This window comes from Macaca mulatta, chromosome 6, assembly GCF_049350105.2.
Source record: "Macaca mulatta isolate MMU2019108-1 chromosome 6, T2T-MMU8v2.0, whole genome shotgun sequence".
NCBI lineage: Eukaryota > Metazoa > Chordata > Mammalia > Primates > Cercopithecidae > Macaca > Macaca mulatta.
Genome location: NC_133411.1, coordinates 150,346,787 through 150,371,604, shown reverse-complemented (window position 1 = coordinate 150,371,604; position 24,818 = coordinate 150,346,787). Strand labels below are relative to the sequence as shown.

The 24,818-nt window shown below is 48.8% G+C and overlaps 2 protein-coding genes across 36 annotated transcripts in view; one reads left to right on the top strand and one right to left on the bottom strand.

The window, feature by feature from the left end:
• The window catches only part of DIAPH1 (diaphanous related formin 1), a 105,869-nt gene extending 90,469 nt beyond the window's left edge, over window positions 1–15,400 (top strand). For 2 of the 5 annotated variants that reach the window (XM_077937193.1, XM_077937192.1), the window contains 9 exons: window positions 728–822; window positions 1,149–1,250; window positions 1,477–1,716; window positions 1,836–1,965; window positions 2,722–2,869; window positions 3,960–4,122; window positions 4,245–4,380; window positions 6,177–6,263; window positions 13,422–15,400. In XM_077937193.1, coding sequence (XP_077793319.1) covers window positions 728–822; window positions 1,149–1,250; window positions 1,477–1,716; window positions 1,836–1,965; window positions 2,722–2,869; window positions 3,960–4,122; window positions 4,245–4,380; window positions 6,177–6,263; window positions 13,422–13,549 — 1,229 coding nt within the window. In that variant the 3' untranslated portion in view covers window positions 13,550–15,400. Of the gene's footprint in view, window positions 1–727; window positions 823–1,148; window positions 1,251–1,476; window positions 1,717–1,835; window positions 1,966–2,721; window positions 2,870–3,957; window positions 4,123–4,244; window positions 4,381–6,176; window positions 6,264–11,425; window positions 11,479–13,421 lie in introns of all 5 variants that reach the window. The other 3 variants (XM_028849787.2, XM_028849785.2, XM_077937191.1) reach the window with 2 other exon arrangements.
• A 2,045-nt stretch (window positions 15,401–17,445) lies between these two features.
• The window catches only part of LOC702071 (protocadherin gamma-C4), a 188,716-nt gene continuing 181,343 nt past the window's right edge, over window positions 17,446–24,818 (bottom strand). For all 31 annotated transcript variants that reach the window (XM_077937216.1, XM_077937206.1, XM_077937215.1 and 28 more), the window contains one exon: window positions 17,446–19,470. In XM_077937216.1, coding sequence (XP_077793342.1) covers window positions 19,244–19,470 — 227 coding nt within the window. In that variant the 3' untranslated portion in view covers window positions 17,446–19,243. The remainder of the gene's footprint in view (window positions 19,471–24,818) is intronic.

Genomic DNA, 24,818 nt, shown 5'->3' with positions numbered 1-24,818 from the left:
AGAAGGAAGCAAGAGAATGGTAATAGTAGGAGTGGTAATACTAATGGGAGTCATAATAGAGAGCAAATGAACTGATGGTTTAGAGACTCCTAATGAAATAGGAAAGGCAGAGTAGAACTGATATATCAGTGAAAACAACAGTCAGGAGACTGGAAAGAGAGGTACTGATAAGGCTGAAGAGTCAAATGAGAGATTAGAAAGGGAGACTTGAAAAAACAGGATGTGTTTGTTAGGGAATAGGATATGGCAGTTTAAGGTCAAGGCAGCTTTGAGGATCAAGTCCTGAGAGTGGGAAACTAAAGTAGAGTGGGGTGAAAGTCTTTGATGTGTATAGACTTTTTTGAGACGGGTCTCGCTCTGTTGCTCAGGCTGGAGTGCAGTGGTGCAGTCACAGCTCACTGCAACCTTGACCTCCTGGGCTCAGGTGATCCTCCCACCTCAGCCTGCTAAGCAGCTGGGACTACAGGTGCACACCATCATGCCTGGCTAGCTTTTGTATTTTTTGTAGAGATGAGATTTCCCCATGTTGCCTAGGCTGGTCTCAAACTTGGGGGCTCAAGCGATCCGCCCACCTTGGCCTCCCAAAGTGCTAGGATTACAGGCATGAGCCACTGTGCCTGGCCTAAAAGAGCCATGTTAGGAAGATTATCCAGCATAGGTTTGCAGGATGGGTTGGAAGGGAGAACAGACCGAGAAGAACATGTCTTAATATCTCATTTTCTGGCAGCAATCTTTCTGGGTTCCTTCCGCATGCCCTATCAAGAGATTAAGAATGTCATCCTGGAGGTGAATGAAGCTGTTCTGACTGAGTCTATGATCCAGGTAAGGAGCAAGGTGGTTCTGCTGGAGCAGGCTCTTGTGTCGCTGGGTACTGGCCTCATCTCTGTGTAGATGAAAAGGATCCTCCTCTAGCATTGCTGACTTATGAGTGCTGGCTTTGAGAAACTCCCTTTTCTCTGCTGGTCGGGTTACTTCTGGTATATTTTGCAAAAGTCCCACCATCTCAGTAGCTGCCTCTCATCTCCCACCGTATGTTTCCTTCTGTGTGGTCCTTGAGCAGAGTGTGGGATTGACAACAGAGTAAAAGTTGTTTAGGCTTAGTTGTCAGGGAATCCCCCTCCAGCTGAGATGTCTCTTCCCTCTTTCAGAACCTCATTAAGCAAATGCCAGAGCCAGAGCAGTTAAAAATGCTTTCTGAACTGAAGGATGAATATGATGACCTGGCCGAGTCAGAGCAGTTTGGCGTGGTGGTGAGTGAGGCCTGTGGCAGTAAGCGGTTCTCCGCCCCCTATATTCCCCTCCCCTCTAGAGAGCAGCCTGGGCATATGCTCCTTGCTGCTTGTCTGTTTTTGAACCTGTCTTAATCTCTTCTCCCTGCTCTGGAGCTCTGATCCTCCCATAGGAGGCTCAAGCCTGTATCTTTTTCTGACTTCACTCTCTTTTCACTGTAATGGAACTGCTTGTGTTCTCTACTAGATGGGCACCGTGCCCCGACTGCGGCCTCGCCTCAATGCCATTCTCTTCAAGCTACAATTCAGCGAGCAAGTGGAGAATATCAAGCCAGAGATTGTGTCTGTCACTGCTGCATGCGAGGAGTTACGTAAGAGTGAGAGCTTTTCCAGTCTCCTAGAGATTACCTTGCTTGTTGGAAATTACATGAATGCTGGCTCCAGAAATGCCGGTGCTTTTGGCTTCAATATCAGCTTCCTCTGTAAGGTGAGCCAAAGAGTTAGAGCAGGACAACACAAGGAAGGATGCAGCCTCTATGAGTTCAGTGTTGGCAGGAGGCCATCTTGGACATGTCAGGATTTAACAGTTTCTCCTCTTGCTCTAAGCTTCGAGACACCAAGTCCACAGATCAGAAGATGACGTTGTTGCACTTCTTGGCTGAATTGTGTGAGAATGACTATCCTGATGTCCTCAAGTTTCCAGACGAACTTGCCCATGTGGAGAAAGCCAGCCGAGGTGGGGCAGTTTGGGATGAAGCTAGAGCCCAAAAGTCTCTGCGTGGGGAGGGAAATAAGACACAGTCTAGATTTGAGAGCGTTTTCAGTTCAGACTATTACAAGTGGAAATGAGATAGGATTTAGGCATGGTGCCTAAGTCACAAGGGCAGAGCGTAAGGTTGAGGAGAGATCTTTATGTGTAGAAATAGGAAGCACTCTTCTCTTCCTAAGGAAACACTAAACACCAAAAAACAACTAGAAAGGCAGGTGTTTTTAGTCTAGGTTAACAGTTCTTTTCATTAAGAAAACATAGACTCGATTAACAAAAATTAGGCCTCACTGTCCTGGAACTAGACAAAGAAAAAGCAGCATTCATTGGAAATTGGAACAGATTTCTGCCCCCGCCTCTATATTTCTATGTATATCTCTCTCCTCCCAAACCCTGTTCTCTAAAATAAATGAGACCAAGATCTCAGGAGATTTCATAGACTCATGTTAAATTAAATGAAGTCTTTCTTCTGTTCCTAGTACCGCATACCTTGTGAAGGCTGGAGGTTCAATGATCAAATAATTTATAGTCTCACTGGAAAGATGAAAATTTAAGTATGTGACACAACTAAAGTACATAAGGAACTAAAATTATTAAGTGCCAGAATGTGTGTATAGACTGAAGCTCTGCTCTGAAAGGTGACACTAAGGGGTGTTGAGGCTGGGATTATTAGTAAGCTCTTGCTGTCTGTTTTTATGGTGTCTTTTCTTTTTTTTTTTTTTTTAGTTTCTGCTGAAAACTTGCAAAAGAACCTAGATCAGATGAAGAAACAAATTTCTGATGTGGAACGTGATGTTCAGAATTTCCCAGCTGCCACAGATGAAAAAGACAAGTTTGTTGAAAAAATGACTATATCCTCTCTTGAAAGGAGGGAGTTGTTCCCTACGAAGGGAAAGAAAACTTCCTATAGTGGGGGAAAAACAGGATAGATAGGGCAATATGCAATTTTTTTTCTCTTAAAAAACTCTTTTTCTTTAAATACATAGTTTTTTGGATTTGTTAGTATTTTCAGAGAGGCTCTCACTGTGTCACCCAGGCTGGCATGCAGTGGTGCCATCACGGCCCACTGCAGCCTTGACCTCCTGGATTCAAATGATCCTTACCCCCTCAGCCTCCTTGGTAGCTGGGACTACAGGCATGTGCCACCAGGCCCAGCTAAACTTTTTTTTACCTTTTTTCTTTAGAGACGGGGTCTCACTTTGTTGCCCAGGCTGCATAGTTCCTGAGAGCATTCCATTGTTGTGGAGTGGAAGCAAACCATGCAGATCAATGATAAAAGTCCTCCCGACTCCCCTGCCTGTACCCCATCTCCACTACACACACTCACACAGGCTTCCCTCTCCTTCCCCTCCCCAAAGGTAACCACTGCCACTGGACTTCGTTCTGATTTGCACCTCATACATTTATTTTAAACAAAAACTGCATTGTATTGTGTTTTGCACATAATATGTCTTGGCTATGTTTCCATAATAGTATTTATCGAAAACCCCCTTTTAGGTCAAGAGATTGAGACCATCCTGGTCAACATGGTGAAACTCCATTCCTACTAAAAATACAAAAAAATTAGCTGGGCGTGATGGTGGGCGCCTGTAGTTCCAGCTGCTCGGGAGGCTGAGGCAGGAGAATTGCTTGAACCCGGGAGACAGAGGTTGCAGTGAGCCAAGATTGTGCCACTGCACTCCAACCCGGCAACAGAGCAAGACTCTGTCTCAAAAAAAACAAAAACAGGAAAAAAAAAAAAAAAAAAAACCCTTTTAAACTGCCACCTTCTTTTTTATAGGTGTACCATAGTTCATTTTATTAGTCCCCTATTTAGGCTACCTACATGGCTTTGGTTTTTGCTGTTATAAACAGTGCTGTATTGAACATGCTTTTGCATGCCAGTACTTATCTTTGAGTAATTCCTTGGGCTAGAGAAGTGGGTCTGCTTCTTGGTCTTGGTCCTTTACTCCTTGGCCGCACAGCTTTGTAAAGGATGCACAGGAACAGTATAACAAGCTGCGGATGATGCATTCTAACATGGAGACCCTCTATAAGGAGCTGGGCGATTACTTCCTCTTTGACCCCAAGAAGTTATCTGTTGAAGAATTTTTCATGGATCTTCACAATTTTCGGAATATGTTTTTGGTGAGCAAGGGATTCTTGCTGACTGAATCTTTTGTGGGCATTTCTCACTTTCCCTGGGTTCCTGTTGGCTGGTAGTAGGTGTACAATGCCCATGTGTTCCTTCCTCCCCTTCCTTGCCCCAGCAAGCAGTCAAGGAGAACCAGAAGCGGCGGGAGACAGAAGAAAAGATGAGGCGAGCAAAACTAGCCAAGGAGAAGGCAGAGAAGGAGCGGCTAGAGAAGCAGCAGAAGAGAGAGCAACTCATAGACATGAATGCAGGTGAGGCGTGAAGATGGGTTGATGGGTTGAGATAGGAATGTTTGGAAGACTTCTCTGCCTAAGAGTCTAGAGGCAGTCTTATGTCTGAGCTCACCTCCTGGCAAATGATTTTTGGCAGTCTTCTACCTCCGAGATCCCGATGCCGGACTTTAACCCCAGTTCAGATAATGCACATTCCAACTTGCCCTGGTAAAACTTTTACCTTTTCTGTCCTTTGCTGGCTCTTGTGTTCTCTCTCATTCCCCCGTGATTGTGGTATTGCTGTGATATATACTGTTTTCCTTCTGTCCGTCCAAAGGTTCTTCTGGCCTGTTCTCATTCCCTCCACTAAATCTTTTGGGTTTTTTTTCTTTAAAATATTTTCCTGACGCTCCTCCCATCTTTTAACTGTGGTGTGTCTTCCCTTTCTGCCTATTTCACAAAGTACTGTGTCCCTAGTACCTTAGCCCAGTTGTATACACAATTAGACTGTAAATGGATTGAACTTTTGGAGGGGGTGGGGAGTCGGTCACCCTCTTCTTTTTTCAGCAGAATCTCTATTTCACTACCAGAAGCATGTCTTTGTTGAAACATATGGTTTCAATTACTGGCCCTCTGTTTCCTGTCTCTGCTTCTTTCCTGCTGCAGATTCCCTACCCCTTCGCCCCCACTGCTCTCTCTGTGGGCAGCGGAAATACAGCATACGCTGCTCACACAGCACTGAGCTGATACCACCCTCCTCCGAACCTGAGGGGCCACGAGCCTTCTGCAAATGAAGAGGTGTTCACAGAGCTGCTGAGTTTGTTAGGAATCAGTATTTTACAGACCACGGACACAAGGGCTGCTCTGATACCTCTTGCTACCAGGGACTTTTCTTTATGCTTTTCTGGAAAGCAATTTCCTTGCCCTTAGTTGTAAGCCACAACTTTGTAATGCTATTAAAGCCCACACCAAGTATCCTTCACCTTCCCCTGGGACTCCAGGGTTTGCCCCCAGGTACTGGCTAGGATGCAGTGGGGGAAGGTGGAGTCCCGCTGACATGTGGGATGAGGGCTGCACCGGGTCAACAGGCGGCGTAATGGACCTTGCCCAGTTTCCAGTACCTGGGTCAATGAGGGTGGAATGTAGGTCAGCTGCAGTGGTGATGCTCAGCCAGCAGGTGGTGCTGGGAGCAGTGAGCCCCAGCCTTGGAACTGGCAGCCTATGGGCATTTTGGGATTTCACAGTTTCAGATTTCACTATCCTAAGCTGTTGCCATGGAAACCGAGCCGGCTAGAACAAAGATTTTACATTAACTCTTTGTGTTCCAGCCAGGCTGCTCCTCTTAGATGCAGAGGACTTAGACATCAGGAAGACTTAGCCACTGGAGGCAGTACTTCAGGGAAGTGTACTCTTTGATCAGTGGTCTTTCCTCAGCCCTGCTCTGAGACCTAACCAGGCGAAACACTTTAGGATAAAGAGGGAGTGATATAGTTGCTGACTAATTTCACAGTCATAGTCTTTACTTATCCTGGTCTTGGAGTTGGGCAGTTCTATAATTTTGTTGCTAGTCCTGATTGGGGTGGGGAGGATGGCATTGCGGGAAGATATCCCAAGGTTTGCATTGGATACTAGGCAATGAGATCTTTTGTTTTAACCATTTGTAAGCAGATACAAGTAAACATGAACTTGTGAGACTTAAGGCTGAGCTCTCTTTGTCTCTTCTTAGCTGCCAGCTGCTGTGAGAGAGCAATAGCCATGCATTTTGTGTGGGGCTTGGTATTTGCCATGCTGCTCTGGCCGAAGAGTTCACATCTCCATCTTGTTCTTTATAACAGAGGGTGATGAGACAGGTGTGATGGACAGTCTTCTAGAAGCCCTGCAGTCAGGTGCAGCATTCCGACGGAAGAGAGGGCCCCGTCAAGGTAAGTAAGCACATGGAGCTCATCCTGGGTGTCGAAGTGGGTGAGGGCTCTCTACTCCTGCCAGTCTGAGGCTGAAGAGCAAATAATGATGTTCTAAGCATCTTTTTAATCCCTGCATCCAGAACGGATTATCTAGTCCTCTTCTTCCCATGTTACAGAGTAGCGACTTAGAAAACAAGTTTAAAGGGCTGACAGTAAATCAGTTACATTGGATTATGCCACATTTCTCCCCACTCTTGAAGCCGATATTTGGAACAAAAGAACTGAGCTGCAGGACACAGGGATTTGAGTGGGCATTTGTGTGTATGAACAAAAGTTGATCTAAATACAAAATGTATATTAGGTATAGATTGAAATTCAAATTAAAAATAAGTCAGAGTCCGTACTCTGGACTTCACAAGCAGAAGGCATACATAGAGAGAACTAATAATAGAAAGTATACAATTTTGTAGAGAGGTTTAGGCATCATTATTCCCAGACAGAAAAATATAGAGGAGCATCTCTATTGAAGGATTATGCCGTGACTGAAAACTACCTTTTCCTTGAGTGCAGTTAGCCTCTGTTGCCCTTGCCTTTCCCCCATCACTGCCCTGCAATCTCCTTTCACATCTTTTGGAAGATCTAAGTGGATTACATTGAGCTAGAGATTCTAAAAAGAGCTAGGACAAATGATCTAGGTATTAGTATGGGAAAAGATTAATGAGTAAGTTCCCCCTGAGGGAATCTTAAAGTGGCCAGGAGACTAATTCAAAAGAAGGTATAGCCAAGGCTGCCCCTCATGTGGAATTGACCTGCACCATTGTGTCTAGTGAAGGTCTTTTGAGGCTAGGAGTGGTAGCTTCTTTTCTAATTTGAAGAGTGGGAATTACAAAAAAGGCATCATTTAAAGGTTTCTACTTCAGAGGGACTTAAATCTATATTCCCTATTTCTTGGCTGTTGCATTGTGTAGGACCATTTGATAGTGAGTTTTACTTTGAGATTATTGTAAATAGAAGGAGTTACACAGCTTGCTTTGGCCAGTGCTCAGCTATTAGTGGTATCTGTAGGGCCTCTAGTACCTGCCACAGCCTGGAAAGGGGGACCTTAGAGCATGCTAGCCTATATAAACTCAGTATCCTGGCCCAACTGTTTCCATCACTGTGAGTTTCATCTGTAATGGCTGACTGCCCATTTCTACTTATACTCTGAATAACCAGAGTGATACTCCCTTCTGAGGGCTCTCTTGTATGACTTCAGAATGTTCCCCAAACTGAAAGCTCCCGAGTCAAAGTTCTTATCCATTTTCTGGCATTCTCTGAGTACAGGCTTTCTAAAGGGGAGGAGAAGTGGATATGAAGAGCTGAGTACTCTCTGGGCTAGTGTTTAGTCTTACAGATAGGTGTTTGCAAGGAGAGTACAGCTAGAGGTACCCTTACTCCTGTATTTCATCTTATAGGTTCTTACAACATTATTTCCTACTGACCACATAAGGTGATGTGGCCTTAACATTAAGCATTTCTAGCCTTACAAAAATACATTGCATCTTACTGGGTTTTTTTTGACCCCGTCAGCTAAGTGCCTGCATCAGACTTTTGGTGGGGAATTCCCTTTTAAGGCTAATCTTCCTGTGGAACTATACTAGAATCCCAGATGCTTCCTGTACACAGGTAACCAGACATCAGTGGCTTCCCTCTGCTGGGGAAGCCCCATTCTTACTTCTTTCCAAACGGAAAATCAGAACTCACAGGTGGAGGAAGGAGGAATTTTGTTGGAACCTAACCTTCCAGCAGAGGACCTGAATTAGTCAAAGTACTCTCTCCCATGCCAGAGGGAATAGGAGGAGACTTATACTAGGAGATATTAAATTGGAAAGTAGGTAAAATGACAATTACATATATTTTAAGTGGCTCTAGCCTATAAGCTTATCTTTCTAGGCTCTGGGTTCACTAAATACACTTGAATATATCTTGGAGTTATTCCGGTAACTCTTTAGACCTTGGTGCTTTCACATCATGTAAAGTGATGTGATGTGGCCTCACATTAAACATAAACAGGAGGATAGCCATCAGAGTAGACTACAAAGAACACAGGGTAGGTAGGGATCAAAACTCCTAAAGTCATATCTAGTTGGGATGCTGTCTGTGTTATCCTAAGCAAGTCATTTAATGTTTCTGGGACACAGTTTCTCAGGTATAAAATGAGAATTGGACTAGAATGAATGGTCTCCAGAGTCCCTTCCAGCTCTAATATTTTTTTGTGCAGTGACAACAGGATTGAGAGGAGAAGAGGAGAGAGAGGCTGGACTTAGACGGCCCCATTTTCAAAATACAAAGGTTCCACTGGCTATAGGTTTCTCTGTGTGGCTACTGGATTTGGCTGTTCCACCCCTTGCCTGGCTGTCTCTGACTATTCCTCCTGGCTGATTGCTTTGAGCTAAAAAAACAGAGGCACTGTGGAGCATATCTGCCTCACAGCCCTCCTTTTTTCCAGAGAGACAGCTGTCCCTATTCAAAGACACTAGCTTTTTCCCTAGAATTTAAAGGAATGTTAAATTCTTCCGGTCTCTGGAGACCTGGGGGAGTGACCAGTATACAAAGACTCATTGAGGAGTTGGAAGAGGAGAGTTACTATCAGGGTTGGTTCATTAAAAGCAACATGTAAACTGCTGTGACCCGCAGGGTGTGGGAGAACAATGGTTTAAGTGTCAAGGGGAAGAATCCATGTGATTGTATTACAGCTGCTATTTCAGGCCCATGGTTGAGTCAGCTTGTGGTTTTAATGACTCAACTTTATCTCCTTGTCTGAATTGTGGCCTCTTGTGTACAAGTCATTTGCTCACTGGGATAAAAGCCAAGGGAAGAAAGAAATTCAACTCTTCCTTTCCTTCCCTCTACCTAATTTCCCAGCTTCCCTATAAGCTCCATCCATCTAATAGAATCATAGAATTGGAAAGACTCTAAAGACTTCCAGTGATTAGTATCTAACCTGCTCATAGGGAAAGGAATTAAAACCAGATAAGATGGCTAACATGGTGAAACTCTGTCTTGACTAAAAATACAAAAAATTTGCCGGGCGTGGTGGCAGGCGCCTATAGTCCCAGCTACTCAGGAGGCTGAGGCAGGAGAATGGCATGAACCCGGGAGGTGGAGCTTGCAGTGAGCCGATATTGCACCACTGCACTCCAGTCTGGGTGACAGAATGAGACTCCATCTCAAAAAATAAAAATAAAAAACAGATAAGGTCTTGCCTAGGTCTACATGGCTATCTAATGACAGCACTGTAGCCCGCTTTTGTGACTCCCAAGTCCAGGGCTATTTCCACTCAGCCTGCATGATTGAACAGGAGATGGCAGTGAACCCACAGTATGGGCCGGAAATATTCTTTCATACCTTCCAGCAAGGAGAGTCTTGGACATGATGACATTGCTTCAGGAAGGTGCTCTCATGACCACCTGTGTTAGTCTATTTCTTGTTATTATAAAGAAATACCTGAGACTGGGTAATTTATAAAGAAAAGGGGTTTATTTGGCTGACAGTTCTGCAGACTGTATAGAAAGCATGGCGCCAGCATCTGCTGTTGAGGCCTCAGGAAGCTTCCAATCAAGGGGGAAGAAGGTGTATCACAAGGCGGAAGTGGGAGCTAGAGAGATGCCAGGCTCTTTTAAAAACAACCAGTGCTCGTATGAGCTCTTTACTGTGGGGAGGGCACCAAGCCACTCATAAGGGATCCACCCCATGACCCAAGTGCCTCCCATTAGGCCCCACCTCCAACACTGTAGGCCACATTTCAGCATGAGTTTTGGAGCGGTTATACATTCAAACCATATCACCTCCTATCTAGAGAAGGTTGCTAAGAATGTTTCCTGTACCACTACTTATTCTCCCCCCTACTTTTGTAAATAGGACAAGAAACATAATTAGGAGAGTTTGAGACAAGAATGAGTTATTTAGTGTGATGATGATTGCCCCATCTGTCCTAGTTTCATCTTCCCTAAGGAAGCTTATTTTATTCCTTCCTCTTTAGTAATAGTTCCTAGCCTATGTTTTATAAAGGTCTTTTTCAAATCACTAACCTTTTTGAAATTTAGCTACACTTGCGTTATATGGTTGATTTTGCTGGTGTTTTTATCCTAGCCCACCCCTAACTTCTAGGAATCTGTCCTCAGCATTCACCAGTATCTCAAGATTGTTCCCTTTTCCCACACAGCCTGTGGGACTGTTCTCTTTGAGTTCATGATCCTCCCTGATCATTAACTCCATCTAGTCAAAATATTTATCTGGTTCTATGGCTACTTTTCAATAGTCTTATAACGAGTAAGTTGGGGGAAGTGTGGGGAGGTCAGTTTTTCTTGATTGTTCAACCTGCTGAGCATAATGGTGACTGAGTGGAAAGCTGGGAGACCTGTTCCAACAAGAGCTTTCTCATCCCCTGACCTTAGGCCACATCACACCCTCCCTGGTGTACTGGCTTTCAAGGCTTAAAAGGGAAATTTTGATCTTCTCCCTACCTACTGTCTGCTCCTGGTTCTTAGGAAGTTTGTAATACATCAGAAGCTTCTTGAGTTCAGAAATGTCTAGAGACACCACTTGATTAGGAATAAATGGTATCTTTTTAATTTGGAGGAAGAAACCACAGAAAGCAGCAGCTTAAGACCTACCACATGGGAACTCTGCCTTCTCCTGTGTTGCCCAGGACAAGTGGCCCAGTGTTCCTTTTCCCAAGGTCTGGAGTCAGATGTTATTTACACATACATACACCACTAGAGTTACACACACACACACACACACACACACACACGCATGCACAGAGTCGCAATGTCTTCTCAACTGCTGGAGACTGAATTCAAAGAAATAATAAAATGATCTGAAACTGCTACCCTTCCGGTCATGAGAAATGGGATCTAGAGAGGGAGTACTTCATAAGAGAGTGGAAATGCAGGAGGCCTGAGGAAGATTTTGGTGGTAAGGACAATATGAGAAATGTACACATGTAGACCATCATAGTCACAATCACATAGGCTCCTTTTCCTCACTTGTCGGTCACGGAGCAGTAGTTTGTGTTCATAATCCAGTAAGTGGGTTTGTGAAATTCCCACAGTCTCGGTCACATACCTATGGTCTGTAACTAGATAAGTCCTGTGGCTTTCAGTCAGGGTCTTCACTATTCTTTCTCCTCTTGGTAGACAACCTCTTGTACCCCTGGGAAGTAAAGGAGGAGGAGCAGACCTTTAAATTGGTAACCTTGTGTGCATGCTGCGTGTTCCCTGCTTCATCTTCGGGCAGCCTCTCCTGTGATGAAAACAGTAGCCTGAGTCATGGCTCTGCAGGGGGAGAAGACCTGGTTAAGACTTGGGCTTTGGCAGGCTATGGTGACTCACGGTTGTAATCCCAGAACGTTAGGTTCCAAGGTGGGAGGATTGCTTGAGCCCAAGAGTTCAAGACCAACCTAGGCAACATGGAGAGACCCCATCTCTGCAAAAAATACAAAAACAGCTAGATGTGGTGGCACATGCTTATAGTCCAGCTACTAGGGAGGCTGAGGTGGGTGGATCACTTGAGTCTGGGAGGTTGAGGCTACAGTGAGCTATGATTGCGCTGCTGCACTCCAGCCTGGGCGACTGAGTGAGAGTCCATCCAAAAAAAAAAAAAAAAAAAAAGATGGTCTATCTGATCCTGTTTGGCTTCTGCCTACCTAAAGCTTTTTGCTGGTCCAAAAAGGCACTTTGTTCCAGTCCTGCAACTGCCCCAGTCTTGGTCTTCATTTAGGAGTGCTCGGCTCTTTCATCTGGTCCTGCTTCTAAAACATTCCGGTACTGCTTTCTCCACTCCAGCTTTCCCAGATCTCCAGGAAGTCTTTTTTTTTTTCCCCCCCAATTGAGATATCATTTACATACCTAAAATTCACCATTTAAAAATGTATAATTCAGGGGTTTTAGAATATTCACAAGATTGTATAACCATTACTACTATCTAATTCCAGAACGTTTTCATCATCCGCAAAAGAAAAACAATAATACCCATTAGCAGTCACTTCTGACTCTCCCCTCCCCTTGCCTCTGGCAACCACCAGTCTGTTTTCTCTCTCTGGGTTTTTCTGTGCTGGACATTTCATAGAAGCTGACCCATAACATATGGCCTTTCGTGTCTGGCTTCTTTCATCCCAGACAGCTCTTTGTATATACGCAGTCGCTCTGTGCTGTTCCGGGGCATGGGAGGAGGAGACATCATGAGATGGGCGTGGTCTCAAGGAGTGGCCTTCCTGCTGCAGATACTGGGGCCATAAGCCTAGATACCATAAATGAATATGAGAGTCTTGGGGAGGAAACCCAGCAGTTAGAACAGAAACTCGTGGATTGATTTGGTTCTTTTCCAATCTGGGATGACAGCTGGAACTTGACCATCCCTTAGCCACATGGGCTGAGATTTCTTTGTAGGGGTCCTCTCCTGTCCATCCTTGATCCCAGTTCTGCTTCCCTGACGGAGCTTTTATTACTACCTCCACTCCCCCCACCCCACCCCCACATACTCTATACACCTTGAAGGGCCCTTGGCATTTGTATCACGGCTGCTACCTTTGAAGAGGTGGGAAAAAGCTAAGGCGTGTGGGCATCTGTTGTTGGAGGAACACAGGAGTGCGATGCCAATGCGTGACTGCTATTCCTCTTTGCAGGAGTCTCTCCAACCACTACGGAAGGTCGCCTTCTGCTAGGGACAACCCTCCCAGGGCTGAATGAAAAGTGTTTTGGCCTAGGAGTTTCCTGGGACCTGTCAAGAAAACAAAAATAATACTATGTACTAAGCTTTAGTCTATTTAATTCCAACATCCCTATTATTAGAAAATAGACTTTGAGTACTTCATCTCTCCCTAAGTCACATAGCTAACACTTCAACCCAGTTCTGTCTGTCTAGCTGTGTTCAAACTTTTATGCTATTTTCACACAGGGAAGCAAGGGGGCAAGGCTTGCTTTCCCATTGCACCATACTCTCTTACATTCTTTGCCACCCAAAAATATATTCCACATGCTGGATCTCTGCCCCTCTTTCTTCAGAGTAAAGCCCTCTATGAACTGGCCAACGTAGTCATGTCTGTGTGGCTTACGGCTGATTATCTGCTGTAGAGTTTGAAAGAAATTAGAAATGAGGCCTTCCACGGACAGAATCTCTCATCTTCTCTTGCAGCCAACAGGAAGGCCGGGTGTGCCAAGGACGATGCCATGGCCGCTGTTCCTGCCAAGGTGTCTAAGAAGAATGAGACATTCCCCACAATCCTTGAGGAAGCCAAGGAGTTGGTTGGCCGTGCAAGCTAATGTGGGTCCTGTGACGGCGGGAACTGAGGCGGGAGCTCCTCAGCGGAGTGGCAGACTGTCCTGCCCTGCAGCATGTGCCTAAAGGCTCAAGGGGATATTCCTCTGGGGTGGCCACTCCCACCACCCTGACCCTGTCTTTCTCTCTGGCCTGCTGCTCTCTCAACATCACATCCAGCTTCAGCTGCCTGGAGGCCAGAAGGAAAGGGCAGTGTGGGGGAGGCCTGAGCCCAACCTAGCCAGCCCTGGCTGTTGTATTACCAAAGCAGGGTCCATGTTTGCTGCCTTAACCCTGTCTCCTCTCTGTTACTCAGAGGGCCTCATCTCAGACAAGGCCCAGCCTGCTTTTTCTCAGCCCTGACTTTCTAATGGGCTTTCCCCCCAGGTCAATCTTGCTGGATTTGTGCTTTTCTTTTGTGGTTTCTTTGGCCCTGAGAACAGCATGGGGCTTGTAAACCTTTGGGCAGATCCCTCCTTTCATTGCTGTCGTCTCTGCTCTTCCCTCTCCTGGCTGTGGTTATTTATTATTAGTGGTGTGGCACTGGGAGCTGCTCCTAAGGAAGCTGGGAGCAAATCCCACCTTTACCCCACCTTCCTGGGAAAGGCCTCCAAAGCAAAGGATCTGGACCACTTTCCCTGTTGTGCTGTGGCCCACGCCAGACAGAGCCTGTGGGCAGGCAGGCAGGGCATAGAGACAGTGTGGGACCTGCCCCCAGCCTCTGCCATGCTTTATGCCCTTGCCTCTGTGGACCCTCTGCACCAACCCCAGGCTACTGAGCCACCTTCCCTCCTCATGCCTTCCCCGAGCTTTGGTGCATCTCATCTGGACTATGGGTTGTATTGTGACCGTCCCAACACCTTACCCTCTGTCTACAAGGAAATGGGAGGTGGAGCCTCCTGGCTGAGAAATTGTTTTGCAAATGGATCTATTTTTGTATGAAAAAAAAATTTTTTTAAAGAAAACTCTTCCTTCCCCCTTTCCCCTCCATAATGTAAGAAGCTTTGGTGGCAGGTTCCAGAGTTCCTGGGATTTCTCCTCACAGGCCCAATCCTCAATATGCCCCTGGACCTTCTGGACCCTTGAGTCCAAGGCAGATCCTCTCTCCCAGGGAATCCGACACAGGAGGAACCCCTTCTCTGGTTGAGCTGGACCAGGCCTGAGAGCGGGAGCTGTAAGACCATAGAGTTTTTTATAAATGTATAAATGTATCAAGCCAAATGTGCAGATGCTAACTGGACATTCTGGGGAACTGGGCACCAGGAGTGCCTTCATACACTGTACCCCAGCTCTCTTTTAAAAGAGAAGTGGGAGGGCACACCGAACTGTTTGGTGTCCCCAACCACAGGGAGCTCCAGTATTCTGGCTTAGGGTGACACTTTTGTCGTCCTTGTGCCCCTCTCAGCTTTTCATCCCCAGCTAGGAAGAAAGAATGGCACTCTTGGCTTTGGCCCAAAATTAGAGTTGTTAGAGCAAGAGAGAGCTTAGGAAGCATGAGGGCAACTATAGGTGAGGCCTTACTGCCAGGAGGGAGGGTTGTGGTTGCTGGTGCTTGTGTGTAAAGGGGCAAGAGCTGCTCCTTTGGCCTATTCCTTGGAGGACTCTGATGCAGGGCGTCTGTTGCTCTGCTGAGTCACCTCCTCCCTGCTCGCTGACATCTGGGGCTTTGACCCTTTCTTTTTTAATCTACTTTTGCTAAGATGCATTTAATAAAAAAAAAAAAAAGAGAGAGAGAGATAGGTGTGGGGACAAAATGCAAACCTCTTTCCCTTGCCTCAGAGGCTTCTGGGATGTCATCACCTCCAGTTTGTTGGTTTTGTTTCCAACTGTTAATAAAGCATTGAAACAGTGCTGCAGTACAGCTTCCTGTGTGAATTTCTGAGCTGTTTTCTTTTCACCGTAGTCCAGGCTCCTCTAGTCTTTCCTGCGTCAAATCCCTGGTTGACCTGACAAATCCCTGTGAAAAAGCTAAAGGTGCCAGACACTTTGCTTGGGCACTGGGCTAGAGATGGTTGCTTCTACCCCACCAGAGCTCACCTCAAGGCTGTTTGGCCACAGTAAAGGAGTGGGCGCCCAGTTCAGCTCCCTGACTCTTCCACATTGCTGCTACTTGGCTTGGAGCTCTTTTTTGGAACTCACTTGTAACCTTTCATGTTCCCAGATGTCACACAAGGTTTCCTGGCAGTACCTGTGTCTCTTGCTGAGGGAAGCATCTGACTCCCACTTTCCCATCCCCTCTGCTCTGTTGGTGGCCACAGACCACATTCCAGAGTAGAGGGGCTTACCCTGGGGTAGAAACCTGAGCCTGCCCAGCAGAGTTTGGGAGCCCGAGGTCATGCTCCAGATGAATTGCCACTTGGAGCCATACTTGTCTGAGCGTGTTATGACCTGCACAAAAAAGCCAGACCAGCAATGAGCAGGCCCAGGGTAGACAGGGAGGGGCCTGGAGAGGACCACACACCCATTCAGGCAGGCTCTGAAACTGGAAATAAAAGCCTTTAAAATAGCCCTGGAGCCTGGGCAGCTGCCTCCCCAGTATGGCCTAAGGTGTGGGGATGGGCTGCTTGCCGCCTCCCTCCTGTCCCCCAGAGGCCACGCGTTTCTGGCTCAAAGCTTTATAGGCACACATACCAATTAGGGGACCGACCACAGCTGCTCACGCGCTCTGCCAGTCTGCTGCTGTGCCTGGAATAGAACCCAGGCGCCCGGCACCCCGCCCCTCCACAGCCTGGCTCTGAGTAACAAAACCCTGCTTCCATCTCAGCAACCTTGCACACCACCCTTTCTCCCACGCTAGAAAGTCGCTCCCAGATTCTTAAGTTGGAAGGTTTGGTTTCCATGACAACAGACTTGAGCTGGCAGAGTGGGTGACCTGGCTCTGGGAGGCTCCACAGCGTGGAGGAAGCCGCATAACCTAACCTCGCTGTCCGGTTAGATAACCCCAGTGGCTCTGTCTGCGTTCTTGGGTCCTTCCGGTAGTTCCCCTTATAAGTGCCCCTTCACCCCCAGCTCCGTGTTTTCTGCAGCTTCTCTGGCTGCAGCAACCTCGGAATCCCACAGTGCTTCGAGGAGGCAGGCGGAGGGGGCGGGGAGATGGGAGGGCAGGCGAGTGAGTGGAACAGCACCGAGAGGAAGGAGGGAGGGGAGCTGAGTCTGCGAGGGATCTCATTTCCTGCACGCCCTTTCAGTTCCCTTGACCCCGCAAGAAAAGGATGAGCCCACCAATTTCTTAGGCTTTGCTGCGGAGATGTCAGAGGGAAGGCGAATTCCAGGTGGGGAAACTGAGGCTCGAGCTGCAGACTTGGTTTTCGAAGAATCGCCTCCTGCATTCCCTTCCACTCCCGCGGCTTTCCCAAAACCCCTAGGCAGTGGGGGTGGGGGTGCGGGGGCAAAGGAGAGTCTTCCCTCCTCCCGCGAAACCCTCCGGGGCGCTTCGAGTAGGTAATTTTAGTCGGGAAGGGGCGGGAACTACGGAAACGTTCTCTGTACCCTCCCCAACGCGTTTGCCCGGCGCCAACCCGCCCCCGCCCACGCCGGGGTCTCCTCTTCTGCCTGGAGACAGCCGCAAGCGTAGACTGCACATTCAATTGCACACTGACACGCCGCACTCAGATCCCCACCCCCACAGCGGACCTGCCAGCCGATCACACAGAGGCACACGGTACACAGATCCACAAGCACACAGTCAATCGCACTGTCTCATAGGCACAACGGCATTGCAAGCATACACAGCCATATTGCACAGTCACTCACACGCGCGCGAGCGCAATTCGGAAACATCTAGATGCGCAAGGACACAAAGTCGCCTCCCGATTCCGTCCTTCTTCCAGCACCCACCTCAGCTCATCATTTCATGCACACATGCCAGGAGCTTCCATCGCTTATACATAAACGTTCAGCCTTTCAGAAGAAACCTTTTTATTATTTTTTTGTCGAAGAAAAAAAGCCATATAAATATTAGAGTATAAAACTTGCGTGAGACACAGGAAGAGGGTGGGGTAGGAGCTACGTGACTATGCGAAGAGAAGCGCTTATAGAAGGAGTCAGTATGGGGGAGGGGGTTGCCTTAGCGCGTGGACACAGCACAAAACACAACACGGGCCGCCGCGGGCAGATCAAGGACAGACGGCTGCGCGGAGCCCGCCGCCCGCTGCCCACCCGCCATCACGTAAAAGCACACCGTACTACACTACTGGCTATTCTACACCAGCCGAAAGAGGGAGGGGGCTCTACACTACTGTAAGGGAGGGTCTGGGGTTCTCTGGCAGCCCCGCTGAATGGCCGGGGACCCGGGGGCAGAAGGGGGTGGGAGAGGAAGGTCTATGCACAAGGAGGCACTGGGGAACTTTAACCAGGCTATGGCCACTAGGGGGCGCACCGGGGGCCTGGGCAGTGGCCTTCACGGAATAGAAATGGCACCTGGCAAGGTGAAGGACTGAGGCTTCAGGAGGGCAGGGGCCCTGTGAAGAAGCCCCATCCTGGGCTGAGACTTTCTGTTCATTTGGTCCCTGCCCTAGCTCCTTGCCTCCCCAACCCAGGGACAAGAATGGCCTGGCTGGCCCGCCCTTCCTGCTGGGGCTCCACTGACCCTTCCACCAGTGGCACCTCTGGAGTACCCAGCACCCACAGAGGCCCCTCTGACCTCTCCAGGGGGCCTGGTCCTAAACCTGCTTTGAGCTTCCTTGGACTGAAATGCCAGTTTAACCCATTGGTCCTGGTAGCTCAGCCCAAAGGTGGCTGCCTGGGCTGAGCCCTATTATGTAGTGGGAAGGATCCAGCCTAGTTCTTGGTTTATGGCTGGAATTTGGAGGATGTTGTCAGTCCCCTGAGGACATACAGAGCCTCCTCCAAGGCCTTGATAACTTGATGTGTCAAGCTTTGTCCATGCCCCCACCATCCACATCCACACACTTCCCTTCTTTATCTTACACCCCATACTGTCTTGGAACATGCAGTGGAGTCTCTTGTTTGAGGAGGAGGCGGGGGAAGTCACAGCATGCAGTGGGAACGTCGAACAATGAAAAACAAAACAGAAGACTGGTCCCCAGGGCGTTGGGAAGAGCCTTGGTAGCAAAATGCCCTCCCTAAATCCAGCAAGCATCAGTACCATGGGGATGGTGACCATGTCCTCCAAAACTTGAGCATTGATCTCAGGCTCTGGAAGGAGGTGAAGGGGCTGGCACCAAACCATGCTTTGGGGGAAGATTGAGAATCAAAGGAGAGGCCAAGAGGTCATGATACCCTTCCAGCTCTTCAGAACTAGGAGTCTTGTAGGTTACCTGGTACTTCAACACCCCAACCAACTTACTCAGGAGAGAGGAACTGTTGGAGTTGGGTGGGGAGGAGGGAGGCATGGGATGGATGGGCCTGATTGATTTGGAAGATGGAGGAGTTCAGCTATAACTAAATGGGTGTGGCAAATGGTTCTTGGTGTCTACACTAACCCCACTACCCCCATGGGTACAGCAACTGATTGGATGGGGGTTCCCAGCAGAACTCCCTTTGCATATTCAACCCCCGGGGGGTAAGGGGATGGGTGTTGACTGGGCACTTGTTTCTGTTTCCCAAGGGGAGCATGGCCTTGGCCCCTACCAGTATTCTGGGGGTGAGCCCTGAAACTCTGAGTCCTGGGTACAGGTAAGGAGAAGCTGGGCTGGTTGGGGGGAGGCTGCCCTGTGGCTCTTGGCCTGGCCTCCATGTTACTTCTTCTCCTTCTTGCCCGACTTCTTCTTGTTGCCATTGCCACCTGCTGGGGCCTTGCCATCCCGCTTGCCAGCTGCATTGGTCAGTGTGGCATTGCTGCCTGGGATGTAGACGTTCTGGCGGTAGTCGGGCACATGCTGCAGGGTGAACTGGGGTCCGTAGCGGGCGCTCAAGCCCATGGTGCCGGCACCGCCTCCCAGGGTGGAGCTCCCATCAGCGGCTTCTGCAGAGACAGAGGAAGATCAGGTGGGAGCTAAACTTAGGGTCCTCAACAGTCACTCTCTTATACCCCCAGCAGTTAACGAATGCCTACACAGCACCCTGGGCCCTGAACACTGGGAATACAAGGTAGTCTCTCTTCACAAGAGTTGAGGGTAGAGGTTAAGAGGCTTTGGAGTGAGAAAGTCTAGGTTTGATTCCTAGCTCCTTTCCTTACTCACTGTGATCCGGGGCAAGTTTACCTAACTTCCCTATGCCACTTCAGTTTTCTCATCTGCAAAATGGGGATGATAATGGTAACCACCTCTTGTGGTTTTAGTGAATGCTAAATAAGAAAATGTATGTAAAGTACCTAAAATAGTGCCTGGTAGATCTAAGTGCTCAAAACACATTCGCTAGTATTTCTCTCAGGGCTGTGACACAGGCTCTCAGCTCCTTGCCCTGGCCTTTCTCAAGGGAGCCTCTGACTCCCACGCGAGACCATGGGCTCCTGGAGGGCAGCAGCCATGGTTTGTACATGCCCCTAGCCTTTGCCAAGCAAGGCCTGGCATGGAGTAGAGATTCAGTAGTTCTGTTAGTAATTGTGTGGGGTGGGGGTGAAGAAAGCGCTCTTCCAAGCCTCCATTTCAAAACAGCATTTTATTTTTATTTTTATTTTTTTTTAGATGGAGTTCTGCTCTGTCGCCCAGCCTGGAGTGCAGTGGCGCGATCTCGGCTCACTGCAACCTCTGCCTCCTGGGCTCAAGTGATTCTCCTGCCTCAGCCTCCTGAGTTGCTGGGATTACAGGTGCACGCCACTAGCCCAGCTAATTTTTGTATTTCAAAACAGCATTTGAGCACCTACTGTGTGACAGGCACTCTGCCGGATGCTTCACATGCACAATCACTTTTAACCTCTACATAACAGCCCAGCCACGTATGTGGTACGACCCCCATTTTACAGATGAGGGAACCAAGGCTTAGAAGGACCAAGGCCATACCAGGCAGCATTTATTAGAGGGGAATTCAGGCCCAAGTGTACCTAAGCACATGCTGGAAGGGACAGTCAGTCACCACCGCCACCAGCAGCTTGGACCTTATCCCTACTCTGAGTGAATAGGAGGTAGAAAGAAGATGGAGAAGAGCCTTGCTCTATGAAGCTGAGGAGATGATGATCTCGGGACCAGATATCTGAGGGACACTTTACGCACAGGCTCAGAGTGTCACAGCCAGGTAACATCAGAGAGCACCTCTGGCCCAATGTCCCACTGTACATAAGAAGAAACTGTGGCCCAGAGAAGTCCACACTCTGGCCCTGGCTCAGCATCACCCAGGAACTTGTTTAGAATGCAGCCTCTCGGAGTTGCCAGCTGATTTGTATGCACTGTGAAGGCTGAGAAGCACTTTACTACCTCATAGGGTTGCTGTGAGGACTAAATGAGATGGTGCTTCATCCTGTGCAATACATCATCAACAGCGTCATCATCCAGCATGCCATCACCTCTACCCTTCACCTACCCTGACTGGGTCAGGGGTGGGAGAGGAGGAAACAGGAGTTTGACTCCCTGGGGCTGGCTGCTGAAGGCTCTGAGATCCTCTGTGGTTAGGAGACAGTTAAAACCTCAGGGATGCCCAGGCCAGCCCAGGCCCAGCTGGCAGTAGAACTTCCCCCCCAGCCTCCCTCTGCTCCCACCCTAGACCCTGGGAGCGGGTAGAGAGAGTGACTAAAGCCGGAGAGGCTGAGTAATCCTGGGACATCAACCAGGGATTGAGAAATAGAGAGACAGGAAATATTTTCAAGCCGGCATAAGAGGGGGAGGGCACACGGGAAGGGAGAGCCGGGATGCGTCTCGGTTTTCCTCTTCACGCACCAACGCTCAGGCTTCTACAGCCTCCATTTCATGTCGCAAATCCCCGGAGCTGAGAGCTTTCTGGGGGCGGGGGAGAGGGGTTGAATGGGAGGGAGCAGCTGCCCACTTCCTCCTCTCCTACCCCAGCTCGCCCCCACCCCCCAGCTCTTTCATTCCGCTGACATTTCTCTGTTTTCCCTAATTAACTCCAAAAGGGAGCCAGGTCCGCCACCGCCTCGCCCCCTCCCCTCCAGCCATCAGCCTCTTCCAGCCTTTCCCAGCCTGGGATGGAAGGGGTAGGGGAGGGGGGCCCAGATCTGGCTTCAAAGAGCCAGGATTCCAGAGTGATTTAGGGGCTAGAGGGGAGACCTCGGAGGCGCCAGAGAAAGAGCGAGCGGGGTGGGGGGTGTGGTCTCCCTGCACACAGAAAAGAATGAGGAGGAACACGGAGAAGCAGGGAGAAGGGAGGCAGAAACAGAATGACAGGAAGGGCCTGACTGAGTAGCTAGAAGCTCGGCCCACCCACGTCCTACGTGCACCCAAGATCTCTGAGTAGCACCCCAGTGGGTGAAAGTGACAAAACCATCCCCCGCCCACCTCGTGGGGGGGTGCCCTGAGGTTGGGCTAGACCAGGAGGGAGAAAAGATATGGACATCCAGAATGTAATAGAGAATTATCTGCTCTGCTCTGCCACTAAGGAACTGTGTGAGCTTGGTCAAGGCTCTGCATGGCTCAAGCCTGTTTCCCCATCTATAAGTCTGAGGGGAAGAAGTTAGATTGCCAGCTTTGACCTTCTGTAGAGTCAGGTCTCCAGTGCGCCTCCCTCTACATCCCACTCCCCACAAGGCCCACCAAGGAGCGGGATTTTCTCTTGGTCCAAGGAGAGGCAGACTTAGGAGAGCCCCAAGAAGCTGGACATCTTCTGGCCTGGACAAGGTGGGGGTGATGCCTCCTCTCCTGTGCCAGCCTCTACTCAGGGAAACTCAGCTCCCAGCTCCCTGACCTCCCTGTGCCCTCTTAACCCACCCTATCCCAGGGCCGAGGCAGCAACTCCAGAGTAGCCCAGGGAGACCTGATTAGCTGGAACACAGCTGGCTGAGCTGCAAACCGCAGCCTCCTTGAGAGCATCCCTCCCCCAAGATGTTTATTTTAAAAGCCTCCTCCCAAGTGTCGGGTTTTACTTTCCCTCTTACTTAACCCCCCTCAGCAGCCCCACAGGCCTGGCTGGGCTGGACTTCAGGAACCTCTCTGGTTTCAGGGCAAGGAAGCGGGTGTGAAAGTGAGAGCAGGACCTGACCCACCACCTCCACCCCCAGGGTCCGTTCCCAGGGCGCAGGCTCAGATGAGGGTCAGGCCCTGTGTGGGCCAAAGGAGGGAGGCCTTGACAGGGGAACGAGCTGCATGACTTGCTTTGGAGGGTTTGGGGCCATAAATACTGATTTCATTTCTGTTTTGAACATCTGGATTTAGGCTAAAAAGCTGCTTCCTGGCCTCAGGGCGCAAGGCCACAACAGCTAAATATACCTGTTTATTTCCCTCAAGAGCCCAACTTGGCATCTCCTCATACCCAGCCGCCTGCCACTCAGTCTCTGGCCTCTCTGGAATCATAGCCCCACCAGACCTGGGACAGCTCTGCCTCAGGAGGCCAGCAGTCCCTGCCACCTCTCTGTCCTTCCATCAACCACAGGCCTGGCCCCACTTAACCTCGAAGACATCTGGGCTAGAGTTGCCAGATTTAGTAAATAAAAGCACAGGGCTCCCAGTTAAATTTGAATTTCAGGTAAACAATGAGCATTTTTTTTTAGTACATTATGTCTCATGCAACATTTGAGACTGACTTATGCTAAAATAGTACTTGCTGTTTATCTGACATTCAAATTTAACTGGCCAGCCTGTATTTTATCTGGCAACCCTGATGTGGAAGAATAAAGCAGAGCTTGAGGAAGAGGTTAGCTTCTAGTCCTGCTCAGGTAATAGAGAAGCCGAGGCTGGATCCAAAGGCAGCCATGTTCCCTATAGTAGAAAGAGCATAAACTTGGGAGTTGAGCCAGGTTAGAACCTCAGCTTAGCAGCTCAAAACTGGGGACCCTGGGGCAAGTGCCTTCGCGGTTCTCTCATCTGTCAAATGTGAGAAATCAGGCCTGCCTTGCAGAGCTATTGAGAGGATTCATTGACAGGAGGCCCCTAAAGTTTGTTTAGCGTGTGCGCAGGTGTGATGACAGTGCTTCTTGTGATTTCACCTGGTTCTCTACCCACCAGTCCTCCAGACGTGCTGGAGGGCAGGGCTATCAGTTCATGATATAGGGCAATGCCTTGATCCTCTGCCAGCCTCCTTATAAGCCCAGGATTTGCTGCTCCAGAAGCTAGTCTTTATTAACAGGCATTATTCTAATTCTGCTTTCTACCCAGTAAAAATGGGTTTGGGTCAGCAAAGATAATAATATATTGTGCCCTTACTCTCTGCCAATCCCATGCTGAGGGACTTGCATTTGGCCCTGGTAACACCACAATGAGATCCGTTAATACTGTGCCCATTAACAGTAAGTGAAACCGAGGGGTTTAATAACTTACCCAAGGACTCATTGCTAAATGGTGGTGCCAGGATTTGAATCCAGATTGGCCTGCCTCTAAAGCCCATGCTCTTTTTTTTTTGAGACAGCGTCTCGCTCTGTTGCCCAGGCTGGAGTGCAGTGGTGCAATTTCTGCTCACCACAACCTCCGCCTCCCAGGTTCAAGCGATTCTCCTGCTTCAGCCTCCCCAGTAGCTGGGGCTATAGGCATGTACCACCATGCCTGGCTAATTTTTTGTATTTTTAATAGAGACGGGGTTTCACTATGTTGGCCAGGCTGCTGTCAAACTCCTGACATCATGATCTGCCCACCTCAGCATTCTAAAGTGCTGGGATTACAGGCGTGAGCCACCACACCCGGCCCAGGCCTGTACTCTTAAGGACGAATGATATTCTTCTTCCCCTGCTCTGGGCCCTAGTGACTCTTCAGGGACAACCACCATTGGTCGAATCTCTATTACAAAGGAAGCCCTTAGTCAACCTTATGGGAAAACCAGAATCCTACTCTTGAGTTAGGGGCAGCAAAAGAAGAGCCTCGCATAAGGAGGAGGTGTTTTCTCTGCTGGGGATTTCCACACCCACTTTCACTGCTTGAGGGCTTCTAAGCGCCAGGCCCAGAACTCTATGCTTTGCGGTATCATCTCATTTAATCTCTACAACAACCCTTTGGGGTCCCTGTCCCCACTTTCTAGACTGAAGAAACTGAGGTTTAGAGAGATTGAGCAAGTTGATCTAAGTCCCAAAGATAGTAGTAGTAGGTGGCAGAGCTAGGACCTGAGCTACGCTGTCCCATTTCAGAGCTAGACTTGTAACCACTATTCCCTCCATGAGTCTTTCCTTGTTCGCTCTCCGCCGGGCATCCCAGGACCCCCAATCCCTCTGCTGTTCCTTAGCCACAATTCCAGGCTTTACGTTTGGACTCATGGGTCCTCTCAGACCTGCCGAAAGATCTG